Genomic DNA, 24,144 nt, shown 5'->3' with positions numbered 1-24,144 from the left:
GGAAATGTCTTCTGTTTGGAAGACACTTCCACCAAATAATCGTAAGACTTGTCTTCTTTATTACTCCCCCCATGGTGAAGGAAGGCAAAAATCTGGTGTTTTTCCAATCATTCCTGGTTCAGTAAGTACATCATATCATACATGAATATCATCATATTCATCTGCAACAAACCAGAGCAGCCTTCAGGCTCCTCCACACTGCTGTGTGAGTGGCAGAGCTTTGCTCTCATCTCACCTTTCCCAGCCCCAAAGCGCTTAGCAAAAACTGCTTACTGCTGCTTCTTTGCTATTGATTTCACCTGTGTATTGAGACTGGGTTGTTTTTTTTATTATTATTGTTCAATATACTTTATATTCAGTGTAACCCTATTTTGAATACTGTTTTCAAGGTCATGTGCTTTGGGCAGTGAAAGTAGATGAGCCAGTTGCTGATGTCTGTCATTAGTTTCTCCATCTGGATCTTAAGCAGTGGAGTAATTACTTTTATGTTTGATTTGCCTGAATTGCAGAGGCAACTTTAAGTGTCCCTTCTACTTTTTTACTCCTACCTGAAATTCACATTGCTTTTTCTTATGTCCCAAAACCATTTGTATAAATATTATGGGGTTTTATCATAAAAGTTCTCCTTAAAAAAAAAAAAAACAGTCTTTACATTCTACCGAAAGGAAATCCATGTGACTCAAATCCTGTTTACTATCAAGTTTGTAGGCTGTTGAATAGACTCTCACAGGAGAGATTTTATTCATGCTAGATTTGACTTTGTTACCCAAAAAGCTCAAAGGATACAACTGAATAAAATGACTGCCACATTACTGTGGGCTTACAATTGGAAGGACTGCCTCTCTTAAATATCTTTTTTATCAGCCTGGAAGCTGCTCCTGTGCACTGACTACAAATGGGGAAGACAAAATGCAATGCCCTGAGGCATCGCTGCTTGTTGATAAGCAGACGATTTAGCAGTTTAAAGAGCAATTTAAAGTGCACCTGGGGTGGGTTCATAGGGGCTCTGGCTGCACATTTGGTAGAAAGATGAAGGCTGCTCCTTAGGAGGTGGCAGCATCTGATAGCAAGGTCAGGTGAAATAGGAGGGGCTCCAAGGGCACCCAGTGGGAATGCAAAGAAGAGCAGAGAAAAAAAAAAAGAGGCTGGTTTGGGGCAGCTTAGCCATTTTTGCCCTTCAGAGCTTATTTATATACTGCCAACTTTTCATCCAAGAACATAATGCAGATGAGCTGCTACCCTCCCTCCACATACACACACAGACGGATTTGTCTTTACGATCAGTCCCAGAACTGCTGAGCACAAGCACAAAGTGCAGCAGCCAAGAAACAGTGATACTTCTTGAAAGTCACCCTCTGGGCTCCAGAGCCCCTTCCCTGCTGCACCACATGCTCTTGCCTCGTTTTTACACAGTGCACAATAATTTCTGGAGCAGGAACCAAAGAAGCTGCATATAGAAAAGATATTATTTTTTTGCTCACTAATATGTTCTTGCAGTTCTCTGACAAAGTGTGAGTACATAACCTGTCAGAGGACACCAATTCATTAGTAATTTGCTAGTGCCCAAATCCTGAAAGATGGAGAACAGTCCAATCTGACAGGTGCTTGGATGCTCAACAGGTGTCAGAGAAAGCTCAGGCAGAATTGCAGCCAGAGCAATTAAAAGCAGGATGGATTGCAATTTGACAAGAACCTTTAACTTAGTACAATTACGAATGGCAATTTACTTAGCTAATTTCAGTCATTATATAGGGCAGGACTCATTAGCTACAGAGAGCCGTAATAACACAGACCTCAACATGATCCATATCCGTGCAGCCTGAGAAAGATTAATTCCCAGGCTGGGCTATGAAAAATGTACTCTGGCAAATCACTACAGGTTGTTTAAACGTCGCAAAACAATGATGTAAGCTGAGAATGATTCACTGTTGCTTGAACTGTGTCCATAGACTGTCCATAGACTTTTACTTTCACTGCAGTCTGATCATTTTTCCTTGCCCATCAGCCCACATTTGAGACAGTTCCAGTGTCACCAGTTCCTTCTAATGGTATCCAGCTTCCTGGGCAGAAGGCACTTTGGAAATCAGTTAGCTGTGAGTATGCCAATGTGTAACCAGTGTTCACTTCCTCCTAGAAATGATAGGCAGAAAGATCTGTGTGTGATTGTGAGGCCAGTCCCCTGCTGTGCACCGGAGACATGCTGAATATACTTTTTCTTAAGATCATTATCAGCTTATTGTCATGTAAGAACCAAAGTTTTCTGTTCAAGACTGGTGTTGTGAGGACACAGATTCCTGCCCTTGAGACTGTGAAGTCTAAAAGATATTGATTGTGTCAATACTGGGAATGTAAAAATAACCTCTAAACAATCTGACGAAGAATTTTCCCATAATATGTCAGCAACATTTTCTTGTTGCAAATCATAAAAAGAAAGATGCCTATTTCCCTCATATTTCTTCTCCAGTGCTCTAGAAATTGTAATATTAGAAATTCATCATTTTTCTGGTTCTCCCATATTATTCCGGTCTGGACACTACCCTGGCAATGATTGGCAGTGCTAATGAAAATGATAGCTCTGCTCTACGCAGCTTCCAAAGAACTGTCAGCAACCTTCGAGGTGAATGTCTTCTCTTAGCTTGAAAGTCCATGCCATTGCTATTTTTCAGGGCTTACCTAAAGGGGTATAAATCCTCATTTTTCTAAATTATGCCATTATACTTTTAATCTCTGCATACAGTGCCAAACACATTTTCCTTGGTCGCAGAAGCCCCATGCTGGCAATATTTATGCTCCAAGAGCAGTTGTTTTAGAACAGATGGGGAGCAAATTGCCAGGGTCACAGTGGAGGGTCTGTGATCCCAGGTCTGATAAGGAGGGATGGAAAATACCTTTAAATGGGTTGGCCCTTTTAATATGTAATGCTGGACTACAACCTAAGGCCACGGTTCAGAAGCCAGGTTGTTGGTATCTAAATGCATAACACTATTTTGCAAATTATTTAATAATACACTTAGCTTTATTTATAGCCAAATTTCAATTTGCACCAAAACAAAGTGTGCTTTAAAAATATTTAGATCCCTGTATCTGCAAGCAAAAAGATTCAAAAATCATAGGACATGCACATGTTCATAAAACATATAATACTGTTTAATTCACCTTCTGATTTCCATTGAATGTGTTTGGGTCATGTTTGTAAAACTCTTCTCTGCAGTCCCTGGAGGCTGAAATTTTACTTCACTTTCACTCAAAGCTGAGATTATGTTCCAACTGCATGAGTCAAGGAGCTAGATCTTAAGTGAAAACTTAAAAATGTCATGAGATGTGGGAGATAAGTCATGAAAGTTGGCAACACTGGAACTCATGCATGTTATTACACTTTGGACTCCATAGCAATAGGGTGTTGATATTTGATCTCAAAAATTTTCCTCTGGCATTCACTAATTTCAGGAGGCAACTAAATTTTAGAGTACGGCAATAAACCGTTTCACAACCTCTATCAGAAATTCCAGTAGAAATAGTATTTTACAAACTGGAGGACTGTACAATGAGTCCTATTTTGGTGATATACACCTAAAGTAGCAACTGTGGGAAATGTGAGTCCTTATGTATGTGAGTATATATAAACATACACACAATGTCTTCTGAGCATAAATAAGTCAACTTGTTGAAAAACTATGTCAATGACATTTTCTGCCAGGAACTCTTATTTTTAATTGTTCATTGCACAAGTGCCAACACACTTGCCTGGCCTGAGTAGACAAGGGCAGAGTACAAAAACTTGATAGTTCCTGATAAACAGGAAGTTCCAGCTTGACTATCTTTCTCACGAAAAAGCAACCAGTAAAATAATCAAAAATGAAAATAGGGATTTTATTTCTAAGGGGTTATTTCCTCCAGACAAAACAGGAACATGCTGTGTTTTACACTGAAATTCCTCTTTGAAGCACTTCCTTTATTACTTTCTCAAGATTTTTGTAATCTCAGTCAAAATTTTAATGTCTCTGTATTGAATGCAAACATACATTTGATGTTCATATGCAGTTTCCCTTGTTTTCAGCTAATAGCTGTCTAGATTGTGGACTAGATAAAGGCAGCCCATCAGTAACGGAAGAGCTCTCCTACGAGGTTTCTTTCTCAGAATCCGTTACAGTCATTCCAAAAACCCGAGAATGGCAGAAAAATCAGAGATTCAAAAAGGACGACTCTGCTTTACCTGTAAGTAGTCTCTGGATATCTTCTCAATTATTTTCTTTAATCCATTAATTTCCTGGTTTATATCACACTGAAGGCTATTAAGACATACTAGATGTCCTTAGTTACGGGCACTTTGCAGAGACTTCCTCCTGCGGGTGCCTACCCAGAGGGGCTCCAAAGAAACTGGATTTTCAAGCATAGTCTTATTTTGTACCCATCACAAATTAGTCTATGTAACTCAAGCCAGAAAAGAAAAATGTCATCATCTGCACATTTTTCATCTAGAAATAAAAACCAGTTACTGGCAGTGAGAGTAGCAATCATTCTCACTGCTTGGTTACTTTCCTACTTTATTTTCCCGCATATTTTTTTAATACATGGATTTAAAATTGCTTTGTAGACATAGGAGAAAAGCAAGCCTTTGCTCAGCATTACTGACTCTCTCCAATTACTAGTCAGTACAATTAAATTTTAAAAGGTACTATGTCAAAGGTTAAAGGAAAGCTTATTATACCCCATTATCTAACCAGATATGTGCTGACAAGTTGTGTGGTTACCTTGAATTCTTCCTTGAAGCCACTAGAAAACTTTCTATTTCCATCAGCCTTTATGATTTCTCTACTGAATATAGGAGCATGATGTGTGTGCTCCAGATACCACCTTCTTAGTGAAATTTATGAAATAGTTGTAAACTATTTGGAAGTATTTCCTGAATGTTATGGTGTCCTGTACTAACCCAAAAGTATTGCTATCCACTGAATTCACTGAGAACTACCCATTTGTCCATCTCAGGCACCACCAAGGATGAAGCAGTTGAGATTTAGAAGTAAGCTTTCCTGTTAGAAATACCAAACAGATTGCAGCTGGTGTGAATTCCCTGTGCTTTAGTGTGTCTGGCTGTTCTGTGGCAGGGATAACCTTGGTGCCCTGTGTACAATGATACTTCTGCATTTATCATGATCTGGCAAACCAAAGGTTCCTCCTTGCTCCTTGTACTAGAAAAATTAAGACCCTAGCCTTCACTACCACACACACACACACACATACACACAGAGCTGCAGCTGCTCAGGAGCTATTTTTCTCATTGATAGAGCTCTGGGGACAAATAAGGAAAAGAAGGTGCCACACTGAGTAGTATGGGTTATCTGCACATTGAAGAAGAATTATCGGCTCCAGACTCCACTCTCCCATTCTCCAAGTGGGTCAAAACAGGCAGACTGAAGTCTACCCAACATGGCCGCTTCTTGTTAGCATGGCACCTAGGGCAGGTCAGATCAGTCATATGGCCAGCTTCATGGATGGTGTACAGTAAGCTGCAGGGACAGAGATTATACATTAAAAAATGTGATGGCTTCTGTGGCTCCCAAAAGGAAGATGCCAGCATCACTCTCCTTCCGTCACAAAACCCTGCACCTCTGGGTTATGTGCAGCTTCCCTGGCACGGGACCATCAGGTGCCATCAGGGTGACTTAGTCAAAGATATTACAGTCTAAAAGTCAATAAACATTTCAAGCCCATCCAAGTACACTGTAATGTTCCACACAGAAAGAATGTTAAACAGTGTCAGGCATGGTCTTTATCCAAATGCTAGTAATTTCATTTCAGAATACCAAAGCCACCTTCAACACTGCATAGTGTTATGACTCTACTGTTTGTTGTGTCTTGTGTCATGATTTTCCAGTAATTTTTCTCACAAAGACACACAGCCCAAACCTTATTTTAACACTGTATCACATCATAATAACCCTAGCAGACAACCAGCCACCATGGAAAACCATTGTAGCTATTCTTTGTAATCTGTCATGGAGAGTCTGGGGTTTCTTCTTGGCAAATACACTTGCAAAGGGATTATGTTATTCCCTCTGTTCTTTTTTCTCCTTCCTCTCAGAAAATATATATATATTGTGTAACTTGTGTTTTCTTGTTTTCAAAATGATTTATTGTGCTTTGTTTGTACGTGTTTTTTTTTTATCACTGTGATTCAAAAAGCATAGAAATATGTGTCTTTGGAAGATGATACTCCCTACAGGTTTAGTTGCATGATTAAGTCTCAGCATAAATGTAACAATGGAAATGTAGCATTCTGTGGAGGGAAAATGCTGACCCAAAATTGGCAATACATTGATGACTAAGCTGGCTATTTTTTCCCCTGCACTCTCTCTTTTCTTGAAAGACCATATGGAATATGATTTACATGAGCTTGATCTTCCTTGTCTTCCTTTTGAAATCCAGTCTCTAATTCATTCATTTTTTTTTTTTTGGTATTTTTCCTGGTCTGTTTGATTGGCTTTATCAAGAGATGGGTTAAACTTGTTGATTCCAAAATGATCTAATAAAAGAGAGGACTGTGTTGAATTCTCCAGCATCAAAGCATTCTTAAAGGCTTGGTTTCCACTCAGCTCTCTAAAGAGGAGACGATTTGTAATGCTATTTGTTTATACCTATGACTAATAATTACTGGATTAAATTACAATACCAAAGTTCCACAGTGTTCTACAAACATATACTTTACTATATTGTTGTTATTATTTAGAACAACTATGTCAAAACTGATAGGTCTTGGTTCTTTTTCACATGTGAGCATGATGCAAAATTGCTGATTCTGTTGCATGATGCTGCATTTTCTAAAATATTTCATCATTTTCACATCCCTCTAAATTTCTAAGTATCATTTAGGTCATGTAAAAGATACACGAAACCTCTGTGAATAATGTATTTCTTAGCTTCTGGATGTCCTGTTTCTCAGTCTACTGAATGCTTTTTGAGTAATGAAATGTGTAAGTAAGTGGTCAATTAGGATTAGGACTTTGAGATTTTACTTTGGGACTTTTACTCTGATCCTTAATCTGCATTTTCCGTAAAACCTGATGTTAATATGAGTTAATTTACCTGCCATCTTCCATCGTTGATATACAACCATACTAGTGGTGAAATATGTACGCCTCTTCAACAGGATTCTGGGAGAAGCAAAGTATAATATTTATATAAATAAAAATGCAACCCATCTCTACTGTAGAAATTCATTGTTCGGAAGAGCCGGTTTGGACTGACAGAAGTTGGAGAACTTTCCCCTGAGGACATGAAGAAGATCCGCTATCTCTCCCTGATTGAGTTAACAGCTTTCTATGATGCACTGGGGGTGGAACTGAAGAGGAACAGAACAGAAAGAATCAAAGGACGAGGTACTGCACCAGGCTAGTTCTCAGGGCTGGTAAGATGTGTGTGAGGATGTATGTTCTCTCTTTCACGTTTTTTACTTCTCTGTTTTTAAGAAAATGGTCTTTTTGGAGTCCCTCTCACAGTACTGCTGGAAAATGATCAAAAGAAGGTTCCAGGCATAAAAGTTCCCCTCATCTTCCAAAAAGTAAGTAGAACACAACGAGTTTGCATTAGAATTTCATTTCCATCATTAGCACTGACACACAAACAGACATCAAACAAAAGAAGATAAAGACTTTACAGGTTTCAAGCTGTCAACAAATTTTCTGTATGTATGTTATGGTCGGAACACTTCATGAAGTGGAGATAAAAACTGCTCATTTTGTGTATTTTATCTAGCATAGGGACCTCTTTCTATTCTTTTGGAATTTTATGATACCATCAGGAAACTGATTGCTGCCTTTCTGCATCCATTACTCATTGAATTACAGTGCCATGCATAATTTTGGGTTTGTGAAGAAATGATAGTAGGAAGTTCTCTCAAGAGTTTTAATTTCCCATGTAGATACAGTTTAAAATTGTAGATATTATTTCCATAACAGAAGTCGTGTCTTCTCCTTGAGGTTTGTATAGCAAGACAATATCATCTAAATATATCACCTGACAATATGGTGACATCCAGTGGATGCTTTGAACACACATACAAAGACACACAGAACTGCACAGATTTACACAGACTTAAAATTACAACACATCTCTTTCTTTGTAAATGTTGACAGAACAGGAAGCAGGATGAGGTGTCATGGAGAAGACCGGGCCATAAACATAATATTTACATGTCTTTTCAATCATTTCCACCAGCTCCTGTGTCAAGTTCCTATAAGAAATTAGCAGGATCCAACTGCTAGGGCAGGAAGCTAATAGGACAGCTAATACAAATTCAGAGCTGTGCAAATAAAAGCTAGGGATTTATTTTCCCTTTTTACTTATTTTTTTGTTCTGTTAAATCAAAGTCTATTTATTTTTATACAGAATTACATGAAAAGACTCTGCTTTTATTCACAGAAAAATCAGAAGTAAAATATCCTGGGATCATTTTCTAATCTGAGTTCTCAGGTCTCAGAAACATATGTTATCTATAGTCCACTCTATTGTGGTCCTTAGTATGAGACTTCAACTTTTCTCAGAGGTTAATTTTTCCTCAAAACACCATTGTGATTTAGCCTATGTACCTGCCCTTTTATTAATATGTTTGTGTGTTACTTGTTCTACAGCAGTGCCAAGTCTCAAGTCAAGGATAGAAAGGCCTATTGTGTTATCAGGTTTCTGAACTCTCTGACTCTGTATTTCAGGGTCAGGTACATGGAAGTCAAATTAGGAATGATTAGTTTTTAAAGAAATACTTTTCATTAGTTAATTATATAGAAATGTATCTTTTTCAAGTTAATTTCAAGGAGACCTAGATTGAAACAGTAACTTAACAATATTTTAAAATAGTTCTGATTGATTGATTATTTTTTCTATTTTTTTTTCACAGTTGTTACTCAAGCTTGAGGAAACAGGCTTAGAGACCGAAGGAATTCTTCGAGTGCCTGGATCTGCCTCAAGAGTTAAGGTACATGCTTGTCCCAGGAAAAGCTGCTTTCTGGACCACAGATTCTGTGTAAAATAATACAGTGCATGTAAATACCCCCTGCATATAAACAGTGATGTGTATAGATCAGCATTTCCATTCCTACAAGCAAAAGGTCAGATTGGTTCCTGGGAACCAATAATCACAGAACATGTGTGCTATTGCTTTGCATTTGTTAATGTTCTATATAAAGCATAGATTCCGTGTTTAGTGCAATTTCTCTCCACTAAACACTGACGGATCCTTTCAGTTTATCTCTGTCATCCAAAATTGTGGTGATCTTATCTCTGTTTTAATTTATTTCAGAGAATCTAGAGTTGCTAAACTGAGTAATCTCATTCCATGTCACTTTAACCTTTGTGTGATTTCATTTCTCACTTATCCTCCGTGATCTTACGATTTCATGTCCCGGGAGAGAGTTTTGGCAGCCTAGAATGCTTCATTTTTGAGTCTATCTGCTGGCTGTTACCACAGGGTAGTTTGTGCCCGAAGTTGTGTGTGTGAGCAACCGCAGTGCAGTTGAGTGCTGCAGCTGTTTCTCTACACTAACTCCCCCTTTGTGCTAGGAGCTGGAAGTTTTTGCTTAAAGTGTCTTAATCTCTTCAAATCATTAGGAAGTTTAGATTTTTTTCTGGGCTTAGTGATGTCTCTTTCCCACTTTTTTATTTTCCTGTCTATTTCAAGCAACTTCTCATAGTGTTCACCTCCTACTTTCTCATCCAGAAGAAAACTAGTCCTCCTATTTGAGGCAGTTGAAGCATGGTGGCAGCCATAAGGCATGAAAAAAGAACAATGGGAATTACTAAATGTTGATGGGTCATTAAAAGTGAGCACAAGAGATATAACAGCATTACATGACACTCACCAAAGATAGGCAGCAGCATCCCGACTCCGTCTGATAGTCTGGATGGGTAAAAGCACTCAACACTTTGCAAAGTGACACATCGTGCAGAAGGGAGCCCCTAATTTGACCTGTTTATTTCAGCTTCCTCATTTTTTCATGCAAATATTTGAGATGTTATTTCACACAATCTCCAGTTTTTCTGACCTCTCCAGGGAGATTACACAGTGGGGCTATGCTATTGCCTTATTAAATGACTCTCTTGTTCTTTGTGTCTTCATATTATGTGTATCTTTACTAGTCTTATTTTTATTCACAACTATATTCAGAGAACTGCTCTGAGATATGAGTTTCTGTGTCTCTCCCCTCCACTGGGTGGTAAGTTAAACTTCCCACACGATGGTTTTAAATAATTTGAGTTTTGGGTTCGTTTATGTCTGTCCAATGAGCCAACCAGCAAGAAAGAGGATTTTCCAAAGAAGATTCAGATTTCACCCTTCAAAGCCTTCATACATTATTATGACATTAGGATTTGAGGGCATTCCAACTTTATTTCAGTCTTGTTTGGAGAAATAAAAGGCATATGGAAATGATTAACGGTTACTTTTCTATAAAATGAAGAATAGAAAAAATAAATACAAGTGTTCCTCTGTCTCTAGTCTGTGGTTTCTAACAAAAGCTGTAGTGAACCAAAAATGCATAACAGTCTACAGTGAGATCATTTTTTAAAAAAAATGCTGTAAGAAACATTTTTTAAAATACTTAGATGCATGCATAAAAATGTCCTTCATAAAAATGTGTGTTTAGATAAGCACATACACATACATAAAGTGTGTGTATATATATACTTGCCTATGCATGTGTATATATGAAACATATATATGTGTGTGTGTATATATCAAAAATAAGGCTTTTCATTTTAAGGCTTCTTCACAGTTCTCAGCAGAAAAATATCATTTTTTTTTCTCTTCTTGAGTTTTTGATAAAGTGAGGAATTCTTTTCCACATTTCCCAATTAGTTACCAGAAGAGAATTTAATTCAGGTTTTTGTATGGATTATGTGCAAGGGATGAGAATGCAGAGGAAGCTGAGATAGCACAGACTGCAACCAGTTAAAGGTGCTGATAAAAATGAGATTGTGACATTATACACCAAATCCTGAATGACTTTGTATTTCCTTTTGTTCCAACCATTTCACTTCATTATGTGTGACCATATTTGATATGTAATTTCCTTCAATTCATGTGAGGAAAGTAAACAGACTTCATTTTAAAAAATCACTTCTGTCTTAATGGACTAAGGTTTTTTTGCACTACAGTAATACACTTTTGATTAAAAAAAAAAAGCTTTGAAACTGAAAATCAGCTACAGATTTACTTTCTCTTAGATGGTCCCATGAAAGTCAGTAACAAAGTTAATGTGGAGAAGGCAATGTTTTTGACCGGTAATACTTATGGAAATTGCATAATTTATGGATATCTTTATATTACAACAGCCTCTTTCAATCTTATTAACCCAATAAAGTTTTGATTGAGTTTGCACTTTCCAAACAGTAATCTGGGTTTGAAGCCAAATTATCCTCCCACTTGGAACCCTACTGAGTATTTCCCTTCACATATGCACAATACATTGACTAGTTTGCCTCCAAAATTAAACCTCTGTAATAAAGCAAGATGCTGACACTGGAGAATAAGTAGATTAAAGTGGATTCTGTCTTAGAGATCTCTTAGGTAAAATACCAGCATGTTCTTTAGCAGATGATGAAGAAGAATATCCCACTCGTATGTGATCTAAGAGTCAAAGCCTCCAGAGAATGTTTTAAATATATATATTTTAAATGTTATAAAAATCTCATTCAGCTGACCTTTTTATTTCAAAGTCTACATTGACATCGACAAAGTCTACAGTCTTATTTCAAATGTGTCATTGACAGAAATCTAGTGATGTCAAACAAAATTTAGCCTAGTTTGCAAAACACCCCTATGCATCTGATTACTCCTGGCTTAAGGCAGCTTTAATTCAGCCATGGTATATGCTACTGTTTGTAATAATATTTGTGAAATGATCTCAAACTCTCAGGTCAGAAGCAGTGATTAAAGGTTAGATGCTTTTTTCTATCTTTCAGAACCTCCATCAAGAACTTGAGGCAAAATTTTACGAAGACACTTTTGACTGGGACCAAGTACGAAATAATGATGCAGCAGGACTGCTAAAAATGTTTATAAGGGAACTCCCAAGCCCACTCTTCACTGTAGAATACCTACCTGCTTTCATCACACTAGTGGAAAGTAAGTAGAAAAGGAGTTAAATTACAGTAGAATGTAGAAGTGCTTTAGGTACAGATGTCTACTGTGTTGTCTAAACATTTAATTTTTCTGCGAGTTCTCCTTTTCAGATGAAAAAAACAACCATTTATTTAGCTAATAGTGTAGATTCATTAGGTGTCTGACAAGTCCATTTAATGTGAGATATGAACCTATGGTCAAATGATGGTGAGCACCGCCTTTCATGTATAGACCCTCTCACCCAGAGATTTCATAAATAAAAATTTCTGCAACATAATTTCAAGTCACTTTAGTTATTATTTTATTAGATCTATTTTCTTTTTCTTAAAGTTTATGCTGAGATCAGAATGTTTATACAAATACATATGTTCTTACAGAAGGTTTCAGACAGCTTGGTTTTGTTTTCAGTATACACACAGTATCTCATGCTTGGTACATTTTCCTTCCAGGAAGGAAGTGTTAGAACTTAAATTCAGTTAGTTAAGAGTTTAAATTCACTTGAGTTAGGAAAGAGTGCAAGTATCAGGATGGTGCATTTATTGGTGCATGCATAAATTGGTACAGAAAACTTTAGACCTTTTTGTGAGTTTGCGGCCAATTTTTTGTGCCTCCATAAAGCGTTTTAAAGGGCTCCCTTCCTGTAACCGTGGCATATCTGAGTATCCTCCCTGTGAGTCCCAGGCTGCATTCAAGGGGGGAAAGACTGAATAGGAGGTGTCTGCACAGAATAAAGTAACTTTATTCCCCAAAAGAGACACTGTCCCCAGCACGACTTTTTTTTCTCTGAACCTCTGTCATTCACTCTGAAAGGGAATGAATGGTGGAGTTATTTTATTCCCTTCTGATCCTCTCAACTCCAGCTTTTCTAGGGAGAATTGTACCTTATATATATAGAGGAACTATTGAAAAATGGTGTTCTGTAGAGGCTCTACTTTATCTACAGTGCTAGATTTATGATTAAAGGTACAAATACTATTTAAGTAATTAACAGGCTTGAAAGTAAGGGCACGTGAGTTCAGAAAATCACTCAACAATATCAGTCTGAACATTTTGTGAAAAAAATTATTTCAGTTTGAGAGGGGAAAACACTTAGTTACAATGGCGTGATCCATATGGTCATGACATAGATATCAAAGAGGAACTGGCTAACACTGAAAAATTATAGAACTGTTGTTATGTAGACAGAATTTTGTACAGGATTGTCTCATTCTGTGAGAAAGACCAAAGACAAGGAGGAAAAGCCCATTCATTAAATTGAATTTATGCCATCTGGGAAAAAGGTTGCCGCTGATCAATATCAACATACTGATCTCAGCTGACCAGTGGATATTGTGTCTTTAGAACAACTGATTAGCAAGGCTTTTAGCACAAACCAATCATAACTGGGATTTAAAATATTAATTATTCATATTCTTAGAAATCTCCAAGATCAAGTTGCAACTACAAGCTTTGCATCTGCTGATCATGCTGCTGCCTGAAGCCAATAGAGACACAGCCAAGGTATGTGCTTCATGTGCTATTACCTACCATCTGTGGTGCTTTGGACTTTTAAATTAGAGATGGAGTTTGCTTCTAAGAGGCAGTGATCAGCTACTTCACCATGAAAACATTCATCTGTTTCTCCGTTTTCCATTCCATTGAAAAAAGATGCTCCAATTCCCTGGCTGTAGTTGCTTTTACAAGCATTAGAAATTGTGTTTGAAAGTATCCAAATGCTGATGTTGGTGAAAACTTCTAGGTATCTTTTGCTTTGAAGCATCCATTTTAAAGATGTTTGTTCCTCACATGGTTTGAAAAATAAGATTGAGTTTCTGTTTTCTGTTTAACTTTGAAATAAAATTAAAACTCCAGGAGCTCATCTACGGAACTCTAGGTGGTGAATTGCACTGAAGTCGTCTACTGGTTCAGAGTAGAGAAGGTAGTTCAAAGCAAAACTTCTGAAACGTGCATCTATAGCATGGATATTAGGTCCTCAGCCTGATCTGTTTGGCTTTACAAATCCATACTCCTTAGCATGTACTGCTTCATGTGATTGCCACGTGCTCTAGGTGTCCCTGCGTATGCAGGGGGGTTGGACTAGATGATCTCTAGAGGTCCCTTCCAACCCTAAGCATTCTATGATTCTATGATTCTATGATTGATAGAAACTGGCTACAAGCATTTTGAGTCATGGGTTTGAATGTGGGACTGAGGGAAATCTGAGTGACTGAACTGTCTGGGACCCCCAAGCATTTCATCAGATCCCCTACCTCAAAAGTCTCGGAGAGTCAGTTTAGGTGTCCATTTAGATGTAGCTTTATAAATTCAGATGTCTTCTTTTATCTGTATTTCTTTGTGGGTACAAGACTAGAATTATGACCACCTCTTTAAAGTGTTTGGAGTTTTCCTAAGGCTCTGTGAAGAATAGGAGTTATTTCTTATATCCAACTCCATATACATATATAAAGCATTTGATAGAGGAGTAGTATTAAGCATTCTTAGGTTTTTGTACTGAAATGAAAGGGATGATAACAAAACTGAATTCTGCTCAAATTGCCATCTGTAATGAGATTTTAGAAAATTCTCCAACAGAGTTTCTGTTTTATACTTCCTTGGTCAGTAAAAATGTTTTACTTGACAGCACCTCCAACAATATAGTGATCGCAACTCTAACCAGAACAGCAATCCATCCTGTTCAGTCACTCCAACAAAATCCTAAATAAACTGGCCAAAAGGGAATCAAGTTTCCTCTGACTCTGCCATGCATATGCAGATGCAACGTCAAAGACCTACCACTGAGTATTTTGTGCTTTCATTATCCCAGAACCATTTTGGTTTGCTGACAGAAATGCCTCAGATTAAAGCACATATGGGACTGGTGCATGTTTGAAAACAGACTGATCACCCTGATGACTGCAACACACAAAAAAGCCTCCACCAAATACATCAATATGGACACCCTGAATGCTATGGAGAAATAAACTATTCAATTGCAAAGCCTTTATAGCTTTCCTCTATTGGATGATTTAGAGTCTCAGTGCAAATACTGCATTTGATTTTAATGGGTTTGGGATATGCTCAAAGAGTTTATATTTATTAATGTCTGTATCTGATAACGTGAACCATTCTGTTGTGACTGACAAGGGTGAGTGTGCTAGTGAATACCATGCATAGTGAACTCAAACTAGAAGGTGATAAATCCTAAATATCACCTGCAAAAAGCAACTATTGCAGCTTTTTAGACAGACACATTTACATTTGGAAATATTATATTTAATAAGTAAAATCTTTTCTGAGACCGAGCATAACATGTGTTGTTTTTCCAGGCCTTCCTTCAGTTCCTGAAGAAGGTGGTTGCCAATGAAGGGAAAAATAAAATGAATCTCTGGAATGTTTCCATGATCGTTGCACCAAACCTCTTCATCTACAAAGGCAAACGTGCAAACCAACAAGAAATGCAAGCGGCTGCCACCACAGCACACATTGTGAGACTTTTAATTAGGTACCAGGACATCTTGTGGACAGTGAGTAATGGTGATTCTCTCTTTATGTCTCCAGGATTAGAAAAGTATTTTGCGATATGCTGCAGGTCTATAGATATTAATGTAAACAGGTCTTTGCAGGAGAAACTATCTGCTACTCTATGGGAACTGAGTGAAACTTCTATATCTATAGAAAGAGGAAGATGGATACCTCTGAAAGGAACTTTTTCTTACCTAAGACATCCTTCTTAGGATGAACAAATCCTCTGGAAGTACCAATCTCACACTGCTGATTATACAGGAGAATGTAGACAACAAAGTGCAGATGCCTAGATAAGCTGTCTAGACTTGACCGAGATTAAATGGCTGTTTAAAGCCTATTCCAAAATAACTAATATGGGCCAAATGTCTTTCCTGCTTGCTGGACTTCTGAAGGTTTGTCTGAAAATGTTGACAGTCTTAGCTTGTTTCCTTGGAAGACAGGGAGGGTTGATGGAGATGACAGCCTTGTAATGAAGTTCCTACAACTGCAAGCATCACTAACAAATTTTATGTGATATGAAAAAATTACTTAAAATTTTACCTAAAGAATAACTGCTAGCTGATAAACCCCTGTATCTTTTGGCAGTGAATAGTTTCTGGTGCATATAATTCGGCACCTCTCTAAAGCCCAAACAGTTTGAGGGGATGAGGAGAGAAATCCATTGTCTATGCTCAGCTCCACTTTCTTTCCTTTAGGTCCCATCCTTCCTGATTTCCCAGGTGAGAAAAATGAATGAGGCAGCAATGAACAACAGCAAGAGGCAGCTGATGTTTGACAAAGGTGTAAGAAAACTTCTGAGGAGAAAGACCATGGAGAGGGAGAGGCCTGAAAGACCAGAGGTGTGTTAAAACATATCATTTTAAGTGGCATCCTTAACCATCTCCCCTCTTCTCTTATCTCTTAAAATCCTCTGATGGGGGAAGGAAAATCCTACAGAGGTGTATAAAGCACTCTTTAAATATTTCCTTTAAATATTTTAAATTAATTTCCATTCTTCCACTCACAAAATGATCCCATCTCGTGTTAGTTAGACTTTCAGTCTCCCTTTCTTTCTAGGTTATCCACACCCTTACCACTTCTAAGCGTCTGACTGTTTAGTTTCGTTCTTGCACCTTGTTTTCCATATACCATTTGTTTTGCATGGTAGCTACTGTGAGCTTTATTAGTTGCCTATGCAGTCTCCCATATGACAGGGAACTTCCTCTCTGGTGAGAGAAGAAAGGAGAGGAGAGGAGAGGAGAGGAGAGGAGAGGAGAGGAGAGGAGAGGAGAGGAGAGGAGAGGAGAGGAGAGGAGAGGAGAGGAGAGGAGAGGAGAGGAGAGGAGAGGAGAAGAGAGGAGAGGAGAGGAGAGGAGAGGAGAGGAGAGGAGAGGAGAGGAGAGGAAAGGAAAGGGAGAGGAGAGGGAAAGGAAAAGGGAAGGGAAGGGAAGGGAAGGGAAGGGAAGGGAAGGGAAGGGAAGGGAAGGGAAGGGAAGGGAAAGGAAGGGAAGGAGGAAGGAAAGGGAAGGAGGAAGGAAGGAAGAAAGAAAGAGAAAGAAAGGAAGAGAAAGAAAGAAAATGAAAGGAAGGAAGGAAGGAAGAGAATAATAAATCCTGGAACTCTCTGGTCAGACAGCAGCTTGTATATTTTTGACATGCAAAATACTTTGGAAGGTATCTTGAGAGATGTGCTTTCCAGCCCAATAGGCTGCTAAGACAAAATATTGGGGAGTGATGGAGAATCATAGAACCATAGAATGCTTAAGGTTGGAAGGGACCTCTAGAGGTCATCTAGTCCAACCCTCCTGCACACGCAGCGTCACCTAGGGCACATGGCACAGGGTGGCATCCAGGGGGGTTTTGAAGATCTCCAGAGAAGGAGACTCCACAACCTCTCTGGGCAGCCTGTTCCAGTGCTCTGTCACCCTCACTGTTAAGAAATTTTGCCTTAAGTTCCTTTGAAACTTTTGATGCTTTAGTTTCTGGCTGTTTCCCCTAGTTCTATCAGTGGCCACAACTGAAAAGAAGCCAGCACCATCCTCCTCACTGCCTCCCTTGAGGTACTTATAGACACTATCAGGTCTCCTTTCAGCCTTCTCTTCTCCAGGCTGAACAGGCCCAGCTCCCTCAGCCTCTCCTCGTAGGGCAGATGTTCCAGGCCCCTGATCATCCCTGTGGCCCTGCGCTGGACTCTCTCCAGCAGCTCCACATCCCTCTTGTACTGTGGAGCCCAGAACTGGACGCAATACTCCAGAAAAAGTCATTGCTGGGCAAAATGCTTTCTAGCAGCTCAAGATATAAACAGTAATACAGGTTTTAATATGTTTTATCATCTGTTTTTATGTTTTAAAATGATCATAAGTGGACTGCTCATTGTAGAAATGTTCTGTGAATGTTAAACAAATGCATTCATTCGTGGCTGGATAGTAGGATGGTTCATATTACGATTAGCTGCATTTACGCATGCCTGGCTATAATAGCTAGGCCTCAAAATACTCTCCCTTTGCATTGCAGTTTTACAGTTTTTAACTAACTTTCTAAGCCAAAAAGAAAATTTTAAGCATCTGATGAAGCAGTTCTCACCAGATCTTGATCATACAATCAGTGGAGGTTGGTGGTTATCTTTCAGGACTTCCAGAGATCCAGGTCCTGTTCAGACTTAGGAAAGTCTGATAGAAATACCTTCTCTTGGAGGTCCTCAAAGCCATCAACTTTTTTATTGCTCAGAAAGGGAGTTTAGGTACCTACTTGGCAAGCACTGCTTCAAAGCACACTTAAAATTAACATACATGTTAGGAGTAATAAAGTAGGCAGCCTAGCATGCTGTGCACACATGTGTAATGTATGCCATTCCCATAGTAGCTAATCTGTAGTACTTAAATATAATGACAACCTTTAATAACCTGGATGGAAATTCTTTTATGGTTCATATTGGCTTAAAACATTGGAGACTAGTGAATAAGAGAAGTAATCAAGGAACTCGAGTATTACCAAGGAAGTCTAGGCCTCTACCTAACCTCTGTAGTCCCGGTAGAGCAGTTTTGAAAAACAAAATAAATATTAGAAAGGAGTGATACAAACAGACTGTAAGAAATAAAGATTAAAACATCTAACAAACAGAAACTGCAGAAGCGTACATATTGAAAAAATAGAAAGAGAAAGGAGGCATGTATGAATTGTGAATCCATACTAATTCATTTGCCAACACTGGATGAAATATATTGTAGGTAGTACATACATGTGTGCTGCAGACACAGACATATGCTTTTGTTTAAATTGGTGGTGTGCACAACTGTACCAAAACTGTATTCCCTTTGGAATAAGCACAAAAAAGCTCCTAAAGCAGAGTACATTATTACAGATCTTGCATTTGTCTGAAAGATAAATTCATTGATTGTTGCAGTAGGCTTTATATCTAATAAAAAGGAGACCACCCTTGGCAGGTAGCTGAAATATGAAGGGTATGTTGGAGGCAAACTCATTTTGGACAGACAAGTTGAATTTTGGAAGTACTTAACATAAACTTTAAGTCTCAGATGTTCTACATTACACAGGGACAAAGTCTGGAGAGACTATTGTACTCTACTCAGCATGGTATTAACTGGATTAGAATTGGAATGCAAACCTTGCTAATTGATTTATCTGCCATTAATCATGGAAGAGTGCATAAACTTCACAGATGATTGTTTGAATCCGGCACAAGGTCAAATTTCAAATTAACGGAAACCATATGGTACTTTTTATAGTCTAATGTCCCTAAGCTTCAATCTAGTTGAAACTACAGAAAGCGGAAACAGAATTGGATCTTCATTGATGCCTCAGGAGAATTTCATCTTTAAAAGGAAGAGGAGATATTGCTAGATACTTAAATGTATTTTTAAAATAAGAAGTTCGTTGATTGGCCAATGTTAACAGAAGTAGCCTGTCAAAATCTCCTACAACAAATTGACTTAGTGTATTACTAACAGCAATTATAATTCAAGGGCTATTCTTTATTCTGCATGCATTAACGTGATGCTTACTGAGGAGTTTTTGCTTTTGTTTACTATCTTATTATACCGTACCTATAAATTTGCAATTATATGATTGTAAATATGTCATTTGAATAATTAAGTGAATTTATGCATGATTTTTTTAACCAACCTTGAAAAAAAAGAGTTGCAGAATTTTTTTCTGAATGGAGCTACAGCAATGTGTGTCTTAGAATTATTCTATTGAATATTGATTTTAGGGAGCGGTCACTTTTCCCCCATACCTGCAGTCTGACATACCGGAGGGAGTGATAAGAGTTTATGCCCCGCTGCATTCAAAAGTCTCTATGGCTATTCAACTCAACAGCCAAACAAAAGCCAAAGACATCCTGGCTAGATTCCACTGTGAAAACAGGTGGGTAAAACAGAACATTTTGTTTTTCCTGAACAATATTTCCAGAACCATTAATGAATCGATTGTCCCCTTTTCCGAGACTGTGTTACAAGAACTCTTTTATTAACCTAAAATTGCTAAATTATGGTAACATTTAAAAAATTTAACCTAAAAAGACTAATAAAATCTAATTGATTTTTATTCTTTATATATTACTTAACAATTGGCTACTATACAGAATCAATCTGCCCTATGTGATGTCTCTACTAAAAACATGCATTTTATAGGCTTGCTGCATACAAAACCCAGAGGGATTGTCTTACATCTGTCGATAAAACAGTAAAGCTTTTATTTCTGTAAAGTAATAATTATTAAGTGTTATGGGAAATGAGAAATTGTGTCCTGAAAGTCTCTTCTTGCAAAGCCTTCTTTTGTTATCACGTAATTCTTCTCTTCAAATAAATAACAAAAATATGGAAGACTTACTTAAATTTAACTGTGAAATAATGAATTACCTCTGTAGTAAATAGTATCCTGCAGCACTTAATTTGTTAGAAGTCCTTATATTTGATAAGTAAATTCATCAGAGGAAGGGCAAAAAAAATCAATTTTTTGCTTGATATAGATGGTGGTTGATATGGCAGTTGTTATGACAGGAAAGACAAAACTGAAGTAAGTTTTTTTTTTTTCTCTTAGCCATGGATCATCACAAAAGACAGGAGGCCAGATACAAAGTTTACATGAAATTGGAGGAAATATAGGTATGTCTCATATTTCAAAATTGATTCCTGAATGTCCTTTAATCCCTTAAAATACTGCATGCCACTACTATTTTCACACAGCCAGGTCTCTCCTGCCTTCCAGTCCATCTGCGGGAAAGGACGTTGCTGATCCAAAAGCTGTTAAAAATCAATGTAATGATCCCTCCAGACTCCAGCATGATTGGAAAAGCTCCCTGTTGGATATGATGACCTGATGGCCAGATCCCAGCAGGACTCCTTATGGCTGCTGTAGTCTTGCCAAATTCATCTGACCCATTGCTTTCTCTTTCCCTCTCACAACGGAGCTTTTTTCCCCTAGTAAAGAGATCCTTAGTCTTCCTCTTGCAAACATATTCCACCCTCCTCTGAAGTCTTTTCCCAAATTACATTTCTTCCTCTGTGTATTTAAGTGTTAAACTCCCCCACATAAAAAACAATTAAGAATTCAGCCACTGAATACATACATTTAATATAATGGTACTAATCTGAGCGCTTAGTTTAGATTGTAAAGTACTTGCACTAGGATTTCTGTCTTCTTCTGTGTTTTGTGCAGTGACATTTATGTAGTAATAACAACAGTGGCTCACCATACAGGTTCTTTTTGTCTAAAGATCAAAACATGATTTTAATGTGATATTACAGACTTAAATCTTAAATCTTTTGTCAACTGTCTGATCAATTTCATTAGTTTTTCTAGTTTCAGCTCTGAACAGCCTTTATAAAATTATTTCAAATCTTACTTCAATAGTAGTCAAGAAGCAAGGCGAACAGTCTTTATTCCTAAAGACGTACTCTTGAAAAACAACATTTGATTAGTGATTTGTTTAGCTTTGCTAAGCAGGGTGACCAACACATGCTAAAGCATGAAAAGAACCTATGGGCCTTGTGAAACAATCCAAACTACTCCCATCATGCTGTTTTAAAAATAAGATCATTTAATTCATATATTCATTTAAAATAGTTTTTTTAGTCTTAGATACCTTAATTGGGTACCTTAGTCCATTGACTATGCATTAATTAATTTATATTGCTTTTACTTGAGTAAAATCATTACAACCTGTGGTGACCTTATAAGTAACCAAACAAAAAAATTACCATAATCCTCAATGTCACAGCAGTGCAACCTCACCATTTAAATACCTTCATCACCCTATCTAAATGCAATATAATCCAACAAATCAACTTAACTCAAGACTTTATTGCCTTTTTACTCAATTAACAAGAACCAAATGCCTCTTTCTGTGTCAAAAACAAATTGTCGCAAAGGCAGCTGGGACTCCCGAGGCAGTCAGTTTCCATGACCAATCACCACCTAAAAAAACCCACCAAACAGCTAGATTTTGGAGGATTCCATTCTTATTTATTTTTAGCTTTTTTTTTTAACCAGCAAAACAGCAGCTGCCAAAAACCTTGACATATTCCATATTTTTCTTCATTCGTTCCTACATGGATGAGAACATGTGCTTCACAAAGCTACTTCTCAAGCATTTAAAAAGAACATAGAAATCAAATCACAGAGTTAAAATCCAAATCAGGAAAGAAAGATATATTCTGTGGTTCCTACAGCAATAAGGAAACCATAATACTTGTCCAAAACTTACTGCCTTTTCCGTAACTCTGTGGAAAGTCCAGCAGCCTGTCTGAAAGAGAAAATGACTCCATGAATCTCACCAAATAAAAATATTGAAAGGCAAATTTGCCCAAACACCCACCTGTAGGCACAGCCACACCAATCCACATGCAAATCTAAACACCCACCTGCACACCTAACCATGGGCAGATGAGAGACATATTCAGGGCATTTTAACATAGCTCTGTCCCCTTTTTGAATGTGAAAGCATGGTGTGATTCACAGCTGTCCGTTTTTGGCTCAGGTCAGCACTCCCTGGACCCGGACGCCTATATGTTAGATGTTTACCGTGCAAATCCTCAGGCAGAATGGGTGATAAAGCCCAAAGCGAGCTGAAGCACGAGGTGGTGGCACGCCGGACCATGGCCAAATGGACAACAGCGATGCAGCCTGACGCTTTTATGAAGCTCATACCACAGATTCAAGCAAAACAGTAGCTCTGGGGTTGAGCTCCTTCCTACCGTACTGTTCAGCTGATGTTCGCCATGTACTGATTTTGGTATTCGAACTATCGCTCCAGTTTCGGGAAAACATCAGATCGGTTCTGCTTTGGATTATACTTGTCCCAGCTGGCCTAGGAGTTAAGAGGAAGGACTGAGGTACCGAGGCACAAAAAACAACCTGTCGCATACAGAGTTGTTCTTTTCCTGAGCTGGTGTTAAAACATGCATTTTTGAAAAGGGAAAACTCCAGCGGCATCCTACGATGCCTGCAACACTACCAGCCACAGAAGCGTTGCAGAGACATTCAAGACAAGAAGGTATCTCTAAAACATGGAAGCAGGAGCTCCTTCTACAGCAGTGCCAAAATGTAGCTGTGAGAGAAATCAAACCTTTCTGCTAAAACATGTACTGTGTGCATTACTGCAATATTTATGTCCTCAGTCACTCCACATTGGTACCCGACACTGGTGGGAGGCAGGTGGGGGAAGAACAGCCATACCGCTCTATGTATGTCGCACTGTGCAGTCTGTCCGTCTCCTGAAACCATCTGTCTGGATCACGTTACTGTGCGTATTTGTAGTACTGCTAACCAGTTTTTTTCTCCCTCCTTCCTCTACCACACACACTCTGTCTAGGAGACAAAATGCTACAGGAGAGAGGCATATTCCCTCACTCCATCTTTTACTTAGTATCTAAGTAAAAGGCCTTTTTTGTCTTTTATGTAGACCTAAATCTGTGGAATTCAGTAATTAATATGACCTGTGCTAATGGTGCCACTTAGAAACATCACCCTTTTATGTTAAACTTTATCGTTTCTTTATTTGTAACCTAATTCTTTTTCTTTTGTTTATTTTAGTTTTAATATGTAAGCAGCTTTTATACTACTCAGCAGCACTGAGAAGAAGGATCCTTGTTTGGCTCTTATAAGAATAAGCATTTTCAGTGAGCAGAGGGGTTTAATACTATTTAACAATTACAAATTGGGGCCTAAAGATGTAGCTAAGATAGGCTGAGCTCTGCTAGGAATTTTAAAAATAAGTAACAAATCTTAGCTGCTTTCACAGGTCATTTACAGTCTTTGAAAAAAAACATAAGCCTAGAGAAACAGTGAACCATATTAGGAACAGCACAAATATAATAGTGTACATCCAGTCCAGCCTGTAGTCTGTCACAAGGGTGAGCAGCATTCTCCAAGTGTTTGGGTGTTTTTTGGCTACACTGTATAGCATAACTTTATATAACTTTGCTCAGTATGGAAATCTTAAGTCTCTGGAAGACGAGACTTATTTTTTCAGCTTTGCCATCTGCAAAAAAAGGAACTAATGTCATCAAATTTAATGCGACATCCTG

General features: G+C 38.1%; 1 protein-coding gene across 1 annotated transcript in view; it reads left to right on the top strand.

Moving 5' to 3' along the window:
• Positions 1-23,414, top strand: part of ARHGAP28 (Rho GTPase activating protein 28) — a 71,000-nt gene extending 47,586 nt beyond the window's left edge. Inside the window, exons 4-15 of the mRNA XM_010223269.2 lie at positions 2,006-2,093; positions 4,058-4,215; positions 7,211-7,376; positions 7,467-7,558; positions 8,891-8,968; positions 11,953-12,115; positions 13,530-13,612; positions 15,418-15,615; positions 16,312-16,455; positions 19,827-19,981; positions 20,657-20,721; positions 22,596-23,414. Coding sequence (XP_010221571.2) covers positions 2,006-2,093; positions 4,058-4,215; positions 7,211-7,376; positions 7,467-7,558; positions 8,891-8,968; positions 11,953-12,115; positions 13,530-13,612; positions 15,418-15,615; positions 16,312-16,455; positions 19,827-19,981; positions 20,657-20,721; positions 22,596-22,687 — 1,482 coding nt within the window. The 3' untranslated portion in view covers positions 22,688-23,414. The remainder of the gene's footprint in view (positions 1-2,005; positions 2,094-4,057; positions 4,216-7,210; positions 7,377-7,466; positions 7,559-8,890; positions 8,969-11,952; positions 12,116-13,529; positions 13,613-15,417; positions 15,616-16,311; positions 16,456-19,826; positions 19,982-20,656; positions 20,722-22,595) is intronic.
• The last annotated feature ends 730 nt before the right edge of the window (positions 23,415-24,144 follow it).

Source organism: Tinamus guttatus, unplaced genomic scaffold (genome assembly GCF_059628265.1).
Source record: "Tinamus guttatus ecotype Peru unplaced genomic scaffold, ASM5962826v1 Tinamus_guttatus_pri_ptg000203l, whole genome shotgun sequence".
In the NCBI taxonomy this organism is placed as follows: Eukaryota; Metazoa; Chordata; class Aves; order Tinamiformes; family Tinamidae; genus Tinamus; species Tinamus guttatus.
This window is presented reverse-complemented; position numbering and strand designations above follow the sequence as displayed.